At 36.1% G+C, this 13,527-nt stretch overlaps 2 protein-coding genes across 4 annotated transcripts in view; both read left to right on the top strand.

Moving 5' to 3' along the window:
- The window catches only part of LOC6033261 (inositol-pentakisphosphate 2-kinase), a 233,718-nt gene that overhangs the window by 69,149 nt on the left and 151,042 nt on the right, over window positions 1-13,527 (top strand). The gene's annotated exons all lie outside the window — the stretch shown is intronic.
- On the top strand, window positions 3,184-4,007 carry LOC6033244. Its single transcript, XM_038251601.1, has 4 exons — window positions 3,184-3,258; window positions 3,311-3,475; window positions 3,541-3,699; window positions 3,757-4,007. Exons 1-4 carry the CDS (start codon window positions 3,208-3,210, stop codon window positions 3,916-3,918), a joined length of 537 nt encoding a protein of 178 aa, XP_038107529.1. The 5' UTR covers window positions 3,184-3,207; the 3' UTR covers window positions 3,919-4,007.

Raw genomic sequence — 13,527 nt, 5'->3', positions numbered from 1 at the left:
TGCGATTATTTTCAAAAAAGTTACATAAAAATGGCTATTATTTGAAAACGGTGCACGTTATCAATATTTCACTAGGGTACTTTTTGATTGCAAATTCAATTTTACATAGAAAATTAGGTTGAAAAAAATTGAAACCATACTCAGTAATTTTTTTTGGTTATTTTCCATTTCAATTTTGATATGCAAAAAAACACTAATTTTATTTATTTTTTATTTTCTGATATGTTTTAGGGGATATAAAATGCCAACTTTTCAGAAATTTCCAGGTTGTGCAAAAAATCTTTGACCGAGTTATGAATTTGTTGGCATTTTATATCCCCTAAAACATATCAGAAAATAAAAAATAAATAAAATTAGTGTTTTTTGCAAATCAAAATTGAAATGGAAAATCACCAAAAAAATAAAATTACTGAGTATGGTTTCAGTGTAGTCCATATTCATACCTACAACTTTGCCCCTTCAAAAGATACAGATTTTTGAATTTTTATATATCATTTTTGTATGGGCATTTGCCAAATTTGTATGGAAAATTATATGGACACACTAATGATGCAAAATGGCTTCTTTGGGCTTACCGAAGGCACCAAAACAGTTTCAATCGGATTAAAAAATATAAAAAAAATCGTATGACCGAAATCTCAGAGAATTGCTCACATCACTCGAGGCTTCAAAATATGAATTTGCATACATTGATTACTGATTTGATTGGACAAAACCCGAAATCAACGTATGATATCAACTCTCATTTAATATTTTTCGCTGGAAACTCCACCCGTCCTTTAGCGTTTGTTTCTTTGTATAACCATTTTTGTACGTTTTATTTCCTTCTCTCCGGGGCTTATTCGGTTATCGTACATCTGCTAGTTTTGTATCGGTTTTTTTTTTCTTTTCAAACACATCCACTTTCCTTCATCAACGTACTATCAAAAAGTGCGTGTATGCATTTCCAAGTTTTTTTTTAACATTTCAAAAAGTCACATTAGTTTTTTTTAACTTTCCTAAAGTAAAGAATGGTTGATTTTTGGATTTCACTTTAAATCGCGTATAAAAGGTCGGCTCAAGTTACGACCTTTCGAAATGTTACCCCCGAAATTGTGCGTTCGCGCGTACATGCGTTGCCGCGTGCACTTTTCTGGTGCTTGGTGTCTTCTTTTACGCTCAGCCTTTTTTTAATCGTACATCTCAAACTCCTCAATTTTTTCCCGTCTGACTCTCTCGCTTTTTCAGTTAAATTTGTATAATAAACGAAAATTGCGTATCGCTAGCCCGCTTAAGGCACATGTATATAAATTAAAAGCTCTCTTTTCGGTGCGCAGTTTACGAGGCCCCCAGCCGAGTATGTAGTTAAGTGGAAAATGCTGCCAAGCTGGTACAAAAACGAGAAGAGACGGACGACTTTTTTTTTCCGGGCGAGGTTGTTTTGTTTTGCATATACCTACACTTCTACTACTAAAAACTACGCCACCGTCGAGAGGGTCGTAAAACATGTTTTATGAGCTTTTAGTACTTGGTTGTGGCGCACTGTTGGTAGCGCACAAAAAAAGAGCTCCACACTTCTTTCCCTTTGCCAAAATTTGTCACGGGACGGTGCCACTGGGTTTTGTTACTGGGAATTGAAACCCAAGCTCATTAGAGAGCCATTGGGTGCAGGATTGACAGTTAACGGGTAGTAAAATTAACTCTGTTGGTAAACAATGTTGGCTGCGCCATTGAGGTTGGTTTAACTTTAAACCATCTTTAATTTAGAAAACTTTTAAAGTTTCATTTATAAGTACAGCAGATTTTATTATAGATAGCTTAGTTTGGATTTTCACAAAGTTTTTTTTATGTTTGTCTTATGTACATCTTTAGGCATAGCAAAAAAAACAAATTGGGAATTACAGGAAATAACAAGCTCTTCTTTTTTTCTTTTAAAATTTAGATACAAACGTTTGAACAGTATCAAAAATAATCACAGTAATATATCATGGTAATAGAACATTTGGGCAAATTTGGTGTCACAAAGGGTAGTACTTCTTTGAAAAACATGTAGATTCTTGTCTTAATGCATGATTGTTAAGGACCATCCATAAACCACGTGGACACTTTAGGGGGTATGGCGATTGTCCATGCTCCATACAAAAAGTTTTTTTGTATGGACAATTGTCCACGAGGGGGGGGGGGTCGAGATTACCAAAAAAGTGTCCACGTGGTTTATGAATGGTCCCTAAAGCCCAAAATTTAATTGTTAAAGAGAAACATTGAACTAGTGCGTCCAATGGGAAGTCCCGGGATTTCCCCGATAAAAGGCCCGTTTCCCTGGAAATTTGAAATAGTGTTTCGAGTTTAAAAGCGCTAGAAATTAGATTTTTAAGGTAAATTCAATGTTTATTTATTTATTCACAAGTTGTTTTTTTTTTTTTTAATTTTTACTTTATGGACACTGAGACAAATTTTAATGCAATTTTATGGTTGTGGAGCTTAGATTTTCACTATCCAAGCACTTTGATTTAAAAAAAAATCCTTCCCAACAAAAATACAAAAAATATTTTCTTTCATTTGGGACGATTTGAATAATTTAAAAATTAGAAAGTTTATATTTTTTCTCAAAGTTGCATGATTTTTTACAAGCACTCAAGCCATTAATTGATCCTCACACTCATTTTGACCATTAAAGTTGCTGTTCTATACAATTTCGTTGCAAAAGATTAATCAGAAACAGGATTAGAATAATTTTCGTTAAATTTCAAATTTCCCGGAAATTCCCGGGATTTCCCGGGAAATTTGTTGAAAATTTCCCGTTTCCCGGGAATTATGTAATCGCGGGAAATTGGACGCTCTACATTGAACATTAACTTTACAAAATTTTATCGGTGAATTGACAGAGCATTGCATAGCTTTCTTAAGATTTAAATTATAAATTTCCTCAAAAATATTGTGTTAACAATTAGCCAAACTGTCTAAATAGTATACCTTCAACTTTTTATTTTACTACGCAGCATCCAACGGATACACGTTTTCAAATCGTTTGATTCAGACTAAAATTGCATGCCAATGGCTTGTGTATATACAATCAATCCTATCCGTTCATTGGCAATGGTGATTTTTATTTCGAAGCACAATTTTTAAGTGCTACGTGTCATGTATAGTACACAGGAATACCAGCTATTTAAATCAAATTCATTGGCAGACGTAACTTAGTCGTGTTCGGTTTCTTTGTTGATCGTGATGAAACAATTTCTAGCATTGGTGTTCCTACTATGGGACATTTTAGTTTGGGTAAATATGGTTACAAAAATTCGATTATTTCAGATTTTATTTTTTCTAAAAGGGCAAAGTTCTCGTCGATGTCGATGACGAAGTGTACGAGTGCGAAAATTCGCTCCCTATTGCGGCAGTTCTTTTTTCCAACCTCGAATACACCCTGGACGATGATAAGGTCCTGACGATCAACGGAAGAATCGACATCACGGACGATTACGAGGCACCAATTGGGGTAATATTTTGCTTTTATTGTTTAATCTTTCCTAAAAAAAACTCGGATCGGATACATATTTAAAGCTCAACTTTTCCACCCAACACTTGGAGCGTGGCGAATGGAGGACGGGCGTGTTCAGCTCGTTGATCAAGGATTTCTGCCCCGACATTCTGAACCCCATGAAGCCGTGGTATTTCGTGACGAAAACGCTGAATCAAACCAAGTGCCCGTACAAAAAGGGGGTATGAATTATGAAGTTGATCTTCGAGCTTGCTTAATTTGAGATGATGTAATTTCAGCACGTGGAAATAATGGACGATTTCAAGTACGGGACGTACGGTGTTCCAATTCCATTTAACATGTTGGGCGAGTGGAAACTGTTCTGGGAAATTTCCACAAAACGCAATGGACAAATGGTGAAGGAGTGCAACATGCAGCGAGTTTTTCTAACGGATGGCTAGAAAACTTCAAATTTTTCGGATGGAAAATCTGATTTCAAGAAATATATTTCGTCCTCACTTCGCACTTAGAGGATAACTACAAACCTAAATTTTGTCATCTGTTTCAACCTTATTATCTTATCTTATCGATTTGTTTTATGTATTAATCATTACCACCAAATTCTTCTGCGTAATCGTTAGTTCGTGATTTGATTATCCGAGGTCCCACGCAAACCTTCGGATAATCAAAATTCAGATAATCGAGTCTGGACTGTACAAAATTTTGATACACACATGCGAAGCCTCGATATTCAATGTTCGATTATCCGAAGGTTTGTGTGGAACTTCGGATAATCAAATCAAGAACAAAAAAAGTATCTTTATTTCTTTTGTTGTTTTATACGTCAAACTCGAGTTCTATTAAATAATAAAATGCAGTTTTTCAATATTTCGTTACCGCCATATTGGCCGCCATCTTGGATTTAAATTGTTTTAATCACTTAAAAGTAGTTTAGTCAAGTAATCAAGGGTCCAAAAAGATTCAAACACTCGCGAGCACAAATCTAGCGTGAAGAAAAACTGCTCTGTGACTAGAGGGTGACGATTCTCGAGATTTTCAATTTCCCGGGAATCAAGAGTTTAATTTGGCCATTTCCCGGGAATTCCTGGGACCCGGGAGTTTTTTTTACTGTGCCAATTTAATAAAATGAAAAGTAATAAATTTGTTTTTGTTTTTTTTTTTATAAATTCAGCTACAATTGATTCATACTAGAGGTGGGCAAAACCGCTCTTTTTTAGGAGCCGCTCTTTTTCGTTCGCTCATTAAAAAGAGCCGCTCTTTTGAACGGCTCTTTCGCTCTTTTTCAAAATTTTGATGAAAAGGTGTGATTTTGAAAGTTATTTCACATTGGACTTTTATAAATTATTGGATAAATAAAATTAAAACTGAAAACGACACCCATAGGTCTTGGTGGTCTCTATGTCAAGATTTCTACTCGAACCTAAACATTGAACTAATCATGATATTTTATTTAGAGAAAATATTCTGTGAATTCTTTTCTACATTCTGATTTAATCGATAAAGTCTATAAACGCTAAAGTTTAATCGGACAAAAGGATTGATTTTTTCCAAAATTTCTAAACTATTTAGAACATTTTTGGTTATATTTTACAAATTTTTAAATGCTCAAATTTGTATTCCGGTAATACTTTAATGTACAATCAGTTGTACAGTGAAAAGTTAGTTTTTCATTTTGTTTAGAAAATCATTTACTTTTGGGATTAATTTTTATAAGCTTTGAAATATTTGAAATTGAATTATCAATTTAAAAAAAAACAAATTTAATATTTTCTTTTTTTCTGGAAATTCAATAAATTATATTTATATCAAAAATCATGCCATCTTGAAACGGTTCTTTCATAAGACGGGAGTTTAAAAAAGAACCGCGGTTCTTTTTTTTGTGAGCCACGGTTCGTTCGCTCTTTTCAGTGAACCGGCTCTTTGAGCGGCTCGCTCTTATTTTGCCCACCTCTAATTCATACTAATTCTATGAAACGTTAATTTAAGCAGCCTCATAATTTTAAGGAACCATATGAAACTTTTTGATTTTTTTTCTGAAATACAAAATCGTTTCCTGAGCTTTTTAAGACTCAAAATTATAGTTTAAAATATTCACGAATCTTGATTCGCACTGAGTGATTTTTCAAAAGTTGCACAAAGTTGTTATTAGATTTTTGTAAAAAAACATAACTAATATATAATTTCCCAGTATCGGGAATTTTGCAATATGATAAACATCGACTGAAAACAACAAATTCAACTTTTTTTTGTTGTTTTTGAGGTCAACTGTAAAGTTTAATTGAAGAAATATTTAGAATTATCAGAAAAATTCATATGTTCACAAAAAACTAGATTATGAGGATTGCTATGCTCAAGAGAAGATTAACTTGAAAAATCTTTTCCCTCTTAGAAAAAATTAAAAAAAATATTTGAAAATAAAACATTTGACAAACATTTGCGTTTGGAATTTTTGACAAGTTAAAGTTAAAACTTTCTGAATAAGAAGATTAGAGAAGCATTGGTTTCTTCGAAATTGAACATCGAACATCGAACATTGAACATTAAATGTTCAAAACAATTTTGAATTTTTCAAATGTTTTTCTTATTAGTTTATCTGAGTTTGCTTCAATATCTATAAGTTAAAAATTTCCCGGGAGTCTCGACCGAATTTCCCGGGAATCGAAAGGTCCAAAAATGGTCGATTTCCCGGGAAATTTTTCCCGGGAATTCCCGCTAGTCCCCCTCTATCTGTGACCGTTCCCTACCGTTTGTCACTTCCACAACAATCGCTACTGAACACTCTCTCTCTGCTCTCCCTCTCACTCCAAACGGGTACTACAACGAATGGTTCAGAGAGACCGATTTCGTTATGTCGCTCAAAGCTGACTGAAAATAGTTTGCGGTCGGCTTTGCGTTGATCATTTAAGAAATTGCTCTAAATAAATGATATCAATAACGGCAAACTTTTGTAGTGTAGGCCAAGTGAGCGCCGCGCTAGCATTTTTTTTTGTTGACTCTTTCCTCTCTGAGTATATTCGTGGGTGAGTGAAGCAAATGGGCGAGCCGCTGGCAGAGAGCGGGTAGTGTTCGCTCGCGAATTGCTGGTTAATTTGGTGATGAGTGAGTGATGCCTGTTCTTTGACCAGAAACCCTCAGAACTCTTGACTGTATTTGTCTGCTCTTTGTAGTGCATTGCTACACTACACACATAAAAATTACCCTGCAAAATTACAAAAAAACACGACATATTAAAAAAATAGTTCTATAAGAAAAAACTGACCTTTCTGGGTTTATGTAGATTTGCAAAAAAACATTAAATTTCCCTTAAAATGACATGTTCAAAAAAATGACAGTTGAGTAACGGAAAATGACAGAGTTTCCAAAACTTTTTTAGTGTCTTTTTCCGATGAAAAAAAAAAATCCAAAATTTTGAGTACGTCATCAAATCGGGCGCCCAATTTTTCATAAAAGTCCCTTTGACACCAAATTTCCTTCTCATCACCAGTTCAGGCTATAAAATATTGAAAAGATGTCTTTTTTTTGCATACTCTGAAATTTATATTGATAAAGAGCGCAACGATGGAAGAGCATGATTTCGTTCTATCTTTCCGTTACCAAGAAGTCCTCGTGGAGCAGTGGTAAAGATCAAGACTCTCATCTATAGCGCTGCGGTTCCAATCTCAATGTACCAGAGATGGAACAATTGCAAAAAACCTTTTTCGCTTGCCAGCATCCTTCACTCGCGAAACACGCAAAAGAAATTCGCTCCCGAACTTGTCGAAAAAAATTAATCAGTTACAGATTTTTAGTGAACCAACCTTTGACATATCGAAACGCACGCCGTATCGGCCACAAAGGATCGATTAATATGAGATAGTCATTGGATGAAGCGTCTCGGATTTCTATTGTGGATTTAGGGAAAATCGCCCAAACATGATGCTTTTTGGAAAACAAGATTTTTTAAAAGATTTAAAAGCTGCATTCAGGGCTGTGGAGTCGGAGTCGGAGCCGGCGTCGGTGGAATCGGGTCTTTTTGGGGACCTGGAGTCGGAGTCGGAGTCGGAGTCGTCAAAACTCTAAAAGCTGGAGTCGGAGTCGGAGTCGTCAAAACTCTAATAGCTGGAGTCGGAGTCGGAGTCGGAGTTGGCTAAATTGTATGAGCTGGAGAGTCGGAGCCGAAGTCGTAAATTTCTGATAGACCCGGAGTCGGAGTTGTCAAAAAATTTATTATAATTTACGAACATATTTATTGTTTAATATTTGTTATAATTCAGGTTGATTCCCATTTATTTTATATTTTAAATTTATTTATTAAATTGCGTGCACTGCGTTGATTTTTTTTTGTTTAATTTATTTTTTGGTTTAAGATATTTATCAGATACCATGATGTTTTCGAAGCATTTTTATTGTGATTGGAAAGCTCATTATCAGTATTTAACAAAAATAATTATGTTTTTAAAACATTATCAACTATTATATCAATTTTCTACTTGGAACGCAACATGCTCATTCTGTATGTAAATAAAAACAAATCAAAGTTTTTATTTCAAGCTGACAAAAAATATCGAAAATAGGGTATTTTAACCATTAGTGGACCCCCTAGTAGAGCCGAAGCACATTTTTCACAAAATTTCAATATTTTATGCACTTTTTCATAACCCTTTGTACAAAACAATGAAAACTGAAGTCTTTTGAACAATTTTAACTATTTGTTTCATCAGTTTATTTGTTTTTGAGCAGAAAAATATCCATTTGAAAAAAAAGTTTTTTTTGCCTGTTATGGACCCCCTTTTCCTATAGTGGACCCGGGTCCACTATAGGCAAACTGTTATTTTTATACCAAGATTAACCGATATTTGATGTTTTGATGCATGGTGTAGGTCTAATGATAGATATAATGAATAAAAATGGATTTTGCTCAGTTTTCGTCATAAAAAAATATGTTTTGTTTACAAATTAGGCTTTAAACAACAAAAAAAAACCTGACAGACATTTAAACACATTTATTTCCGACAAAGATCAGAGAAAACGTTTCAAAAACCACTGTAAACATAAAAATAATTTAAAAAAAGTAATTTTGATGCACATTTTTCCATATTTATTACATAAACGGTTGACCGAAACTAAACAATAGATTTGTTTACAGTTGCTGATAAAACCACGCATGTTTATTTAAAAAAATGTTTTGTTATTGATTTATTATTATAAAATATCATTTCAAACTGCAATTATGATGCTTCAGTTAAGTATAATTGATTATAGTTTTGATTATTTTTTTTTTACGACTTCAGCATTTTTGGTACTTTTAGCATGAAACAGCTATATTTATACTAATAATTGAAAAAAATATGCGTTTAGGTTGATAACAACAAGCATTTGTTGTATGTTTAAGAGAAACTTTTGCTTAAATACACAGTTTTCTTCATTTTTGAAGGTTTAATTAACAGGGGTCCACTTTTGGAAAAGTTTGGATTTTCGTTGTCATATATTGGACCCCAGTAATTTTTGCTCGAAAATGAGCAGTTCTTCGCTTTATTTTAGTAAAGTTCCTTAAACTTACATTATTTCGACTCGCTGAAGTTAAATAATCAGTCAAAAAGTGATTGGATAGTTAATTTAATCATAAAATATAAATGCAGTTTTGTTGTGAAAATGTTAGTGGCCATGACTGATTTCATAAGTCGAACTCAAAACACTTATTTTGGTGAAAATGACAATTCAATATCAGTCAACATTGATTTAAATGATGCTGAATATGCCAAATAAAAGATTTGTAGACAACAACACGCTTGAAATTGTGATTTTATTGAATTTTTCATCAAAAACCCTTTAGAGGGTCCACTATAGGAAAAGGGTCCACTAATGGATAACGTATATGCAACTTTGCATATACGAGTCATTTAATTTATTAGATATATCGATTACCCCAATGTTTACAATTTCTCGACAAAACTCTTAAATTGTGGGTCCTTAAATAATATCGTTGAACAAGTTTATTTTTTTAATGCCTTAAATTGAGGTGATATAATTGAAATTATTTAATTTATTTTTCAAATATTAGAATTTTCTCATGATTTGTATGTTTAAAGTGTGTACTGGGCTGGATCACACAATGTCTATGTACGTATTCTTAAATAAATTCAAAAAAGCTAATTTTGGAAATTGTTTTCTTTAAAAACCAGGGTATCTTTGATAGTTACTGCACACCAATTTCTCATTACTGAATTCAGTTAAATTTAAATCTGCACTACTAAAATTTTCAGTAAATGAAAACTTGCTGAAAAAAACATTTGAAAATTAGTGTAGGTAGTTAAATAAAATGTTCCAATTTTTCAAATAACAAAATTCTAATTTACTCAGAAAATTGTTGTGCTGAAAATGCATTTTTTTTTAATATTTCAAATACAGATTAGGTGTCGGAGTCGGAGTCGGAGCCGAAGTCAACAAATTTTGGAAAGCTGGAGTCGGAGTCGGAGTCGGAGTCGGCTAGAGTTGGTAGGCCGGAGTCGGAGCTGGAGTCAACAATTTGTGGAAAGCCGGAGTCGGAGTCGCCGACTCCGCAGCCCTGGCTGCATTTAATCATTATTGACACACTTTTAATTTGATGCATTGCGTTTGATGTTCCAAACCGATAACAAAGAGTGATAAGAGTTAAGTTGCGCTTTGCGTGCAGCAATTCTTCCCATATCACTAGCATGCGAAACGGTCTCGACAGTTCTTTTCCAGACGGTCTGGTCCCGTTTTTCGCGGTCATTAATATTAATGTCATAGCGAGACAGTAAAATCTCCTCATTTCCGCAACTTCTATTTATGGGTCATTCACCACACTGGTTCGGCAGCACATTGAGAACTATCAAAGACTTGTCAAATATTATTCCCCCACCTCAACCTTCTCGTCCGTTGTCGGTTTGTTTATTTTCATTTCAGTTTTGAGGCTAATGGTGATAACACCGCTGTGCCCATATAAAGTCGCGAAGAAAGCAACTCTTTCAGCGTGTCCGAACGACCAACTTTTGGAGCGAACTCGTTTCCTTCGAATATATCGTCAATACAGCTGGCTCTGGATGCGTTCATAACAAACCCGAACGCGTGGTGTCAAACCATGGTGGCGGTTTCATAAATGATGTAACGGTTGTTTTTTTTCGGGCGGTCACCAGCCAGGAAGGTTTAAATTAAACTTTTCACTGTTTATCTCCCGTTTCACGGGTGTGCGTGTGTGTGTCTGTTTGGGGTGATATCTTTCAACGACGACCGCTGCTGCCACAGCCGAGACCTAATACGGTGGTAGTCTCTCGAAATGCCACTTTCGAAAGTAGTAAGTTCATAAGTCGCGTAAGCATTCAGGACACGAGACATCTGCCGCTGCGTAATTGGTAGTTTTCACATTTTTCACCGGTTTATTATTTTATGACCCTTTTTTTAGGGGGTATTTTCTTTCTCTCTTTGTTTTACTGCTTATAATAGCTTGCTTTCTTAGCATAACTTTGCCAAATGAATAGCCATTATGAGGCTCATGAGCCTTGAAATTCTTAATATTTTGGACCTTTTTTCATATTTTCCGTTGAGTTGTAATTTTTTTTCTTATTTTCCTGCATTAAGTTTCAAACTCAATCTTCATTTTCAAAACCCCTTTGTATCATTTGAAAGTTTCTTTAATCGCCTTTGATTACGACTAATACGCGAGAGTTTTGCACAATCCCCGCGCACGTGTGTGCCTCCAAACAGGGTCAGGTCAGAGCCAGGCTATATCTACCAGTCGAAAGCGGCTGAACTAGCTCGCACTCCCACGCACCACACACGGGCTCTGTCTGAACCCGCAAGGTTCACAAGTGGCCATTCGGCGCGCGAATCGCCAAGACTCATCATCACTCAGGGGGGTCTTCTGCTCGGGCAGGCCAATCGACAGGGGCAATTTGTGCTAATAATGATCGCAGTTCGATTCACCCACGCAATTTGCGCTGGTATGAGTGTATGATTGGTCAGCACCACGTGACGATTCGGTTGATCGAGCACCACACACATATTCGAACTGAGTGAAGTCGACGGTGGAGGCCAGCAGCAGCAGCAGCTGGAACTTGGAGCAGAAGAAAAAACCAACAGCTAAATAAAATAAAATGTAGAAAAAGAACATTGCAGAAAAAAGACCGCAAGGCAATGACGACGAAACGTTACGAAAACAAACAACGGCTCGAGGGGCAGCTGCTGCCTTAAGTTTATCGAAATGCTGGTCTCGATAATGGGGAATTCCTTGCATCGATAAGAGTTGCACTTGCAAATAAAATAAAGCATTGCAACTGCACCAGAGGCAGGGCAGTACATTTGTACGCCAATTGTACTTTATGGTGGTGTTCTTCTTTTAACTTTTGATTTGCTTGCAATTACCTACTAGCACAAAATTGCACAAAAGTTATTCCTTTTTATTGTATTTTACCCTGAAATTGATTCTTGTCTAATCAAATATTTTTTTTTCGTTATTCTCTCAGTCCATTCTCTGTACGATTTACTACCAGATTGAGACTTTCTTTACTTTCTTCTCAGTTAGGTGCTGCTATTTTTTGAGTGAAGTACCCAGTAATATTCAATGTTTTCATCATGCATCTATCGGATTCTAACCCTGATTAAATATTGAGTATATCTGGGAATCATCAACGAAAAACAAACCAAGAAATCCGGCCACAACCAAAACCTTTGCAACGGTTCCATTTCAACAGCCCCAGCAGCGCTGGCGGTAAGGTCTTGTGGTCTTGTGACTCCGCAGACTTGCAGTGGATCGCCTTGCAGTATTGGGGAGTTGCACAAAACCAGATCTGGCCGCGGGGTCGGACCCACAAACCAACAATGGCAACATTATCAACAGCACCAGCTGCCTTCATCAGACCAGTGAAACTTTATAAACGTCGTAAAATTAATGTCTAGAGCCACCCAACCCTAGAGAGCCCCGCGCGCGACAAATGGCGCGGCGATGAATGTCAAAATATCAATCAAAAAAAGCAGTTGCAGTTGTTGGAGGCGCTGCGGCCCAGCTAGGACGACGTACACGAGAAAGCGCCCTCTAGCACTCAGAAAAAAATTGTAATAAGGTTGAGAGTTGAAGTTTTTCGCAATATCTGAAAAATGGTTCAGATCAAATCTTTAAAAAATCACACGAAAACTTCCCTCGGTGTAACCCGTATCAAGACCTCGGGGGCTTCATTGGGGGTTATAAAACGTTGGCGCACCTGGCGGCAGGCCAGGCCCTGGAACTGGTGACGCCGCCGCGACGCTTGACGAGATCGTCGCCATCTTGCTTACATGTCGCATTTGCATTTTTAACCAAATTACAAGCCGCCTAGGGTTGTGGTGACGAATTGATTTTTTTCGACTTTAGTTCAGTTCTGAATCTGTCTCTGATTTTAGAGACAGATTCTAGCTGTATCTCTGACTCTGATTTTCATTCTGACCTTGATTTTGATTCCGACCCTGATTCTGACTCTTACTCTGACTCTGATTCTGACTTCGACCATGATTTTGGTTCCGATTCTGCTCTACCTCTGTCTCTGACTTGACTCTGACCCTGATTTCGATTCTGACTCTGATTATGACTCTGTCTCTGACTTCAAAGTCAAGAATGAAACTGTACCTCTGACCTTGATTTTGATTCCGAACCTGATTCTGACTCTGACTTTGATTCTGACGCTGACCCTTACTCTGACTCTAATTCTTACTCTGACTTTGACTTTGACTTTGACTTTGACTTTGACTTTGACTTTGACTTTGACTCTGACTCTGACTCTGACTCTGACTTTGAATTTGATTTTGACTCTTACTCTTACTCTGAATTAGATTTTGACTCTTACTCTTACTCTGAATTAGATTTTGACTCTTACTCTGACTCTGACTCTGACTCTTACTCTGACTCTGACTCTGACTCTAACTCTGACTCTGACTCTTACTCTGACTCTGAATCTGGCATTGACTCTGACCCTGATTTTTATTCTGACCCTGACTTTGACTCTGATTCTGACTCTTACTCTTACTCTGATTCTAATTCTTATTTTGACTCTTACTCTGACTATGGCTCAGACTCTGAT

The sequence above is a fragment of the Culex quinquefasciatus genome, chromosome 2, assembly GCF_015732765.1.
Source record: "Culex quinquefasciatus strain JHB chromosome 2, VPISU_Cqui_1.0_pri_paternal, whole genome shotgun sequence".
NCBI lineage: Eukaryota > Metazoa > Arthropoda > Insecta > Diptera > Culicidae > Culex > Culex quinquefasciatus.
This window is presented reverse-complemented; position numbering and strand designations above follow the sequence as displayed.

What these genes read in the sequence shown, in the direction of transcription:
- LOC6033244 (XM_038251601.1), top strand. Translation starts at nt 3,208, where the DNA reads ATGAAACAATTTCTAGCATTGGTGTTCCTACTATGGGACATTTTAGTT. An exon ending in ATTACGAGGCACCAATTGGG is followed by an intron (nt 3,476 to 3,540) that starts GTAATATTTTGC and finishes ACATATTTAAAG; the next exon opens with CTCAACTTTTCCACCCAACA. An exon ending in AGTGCCCGTACAAAAAGGGG is followed by an intron (nt 3,700 to 3,756) that starts GTATGAATTATG and finishes ATGTAATTTCAG; the next exon opens with CACGTGGAAATAATGGACGA.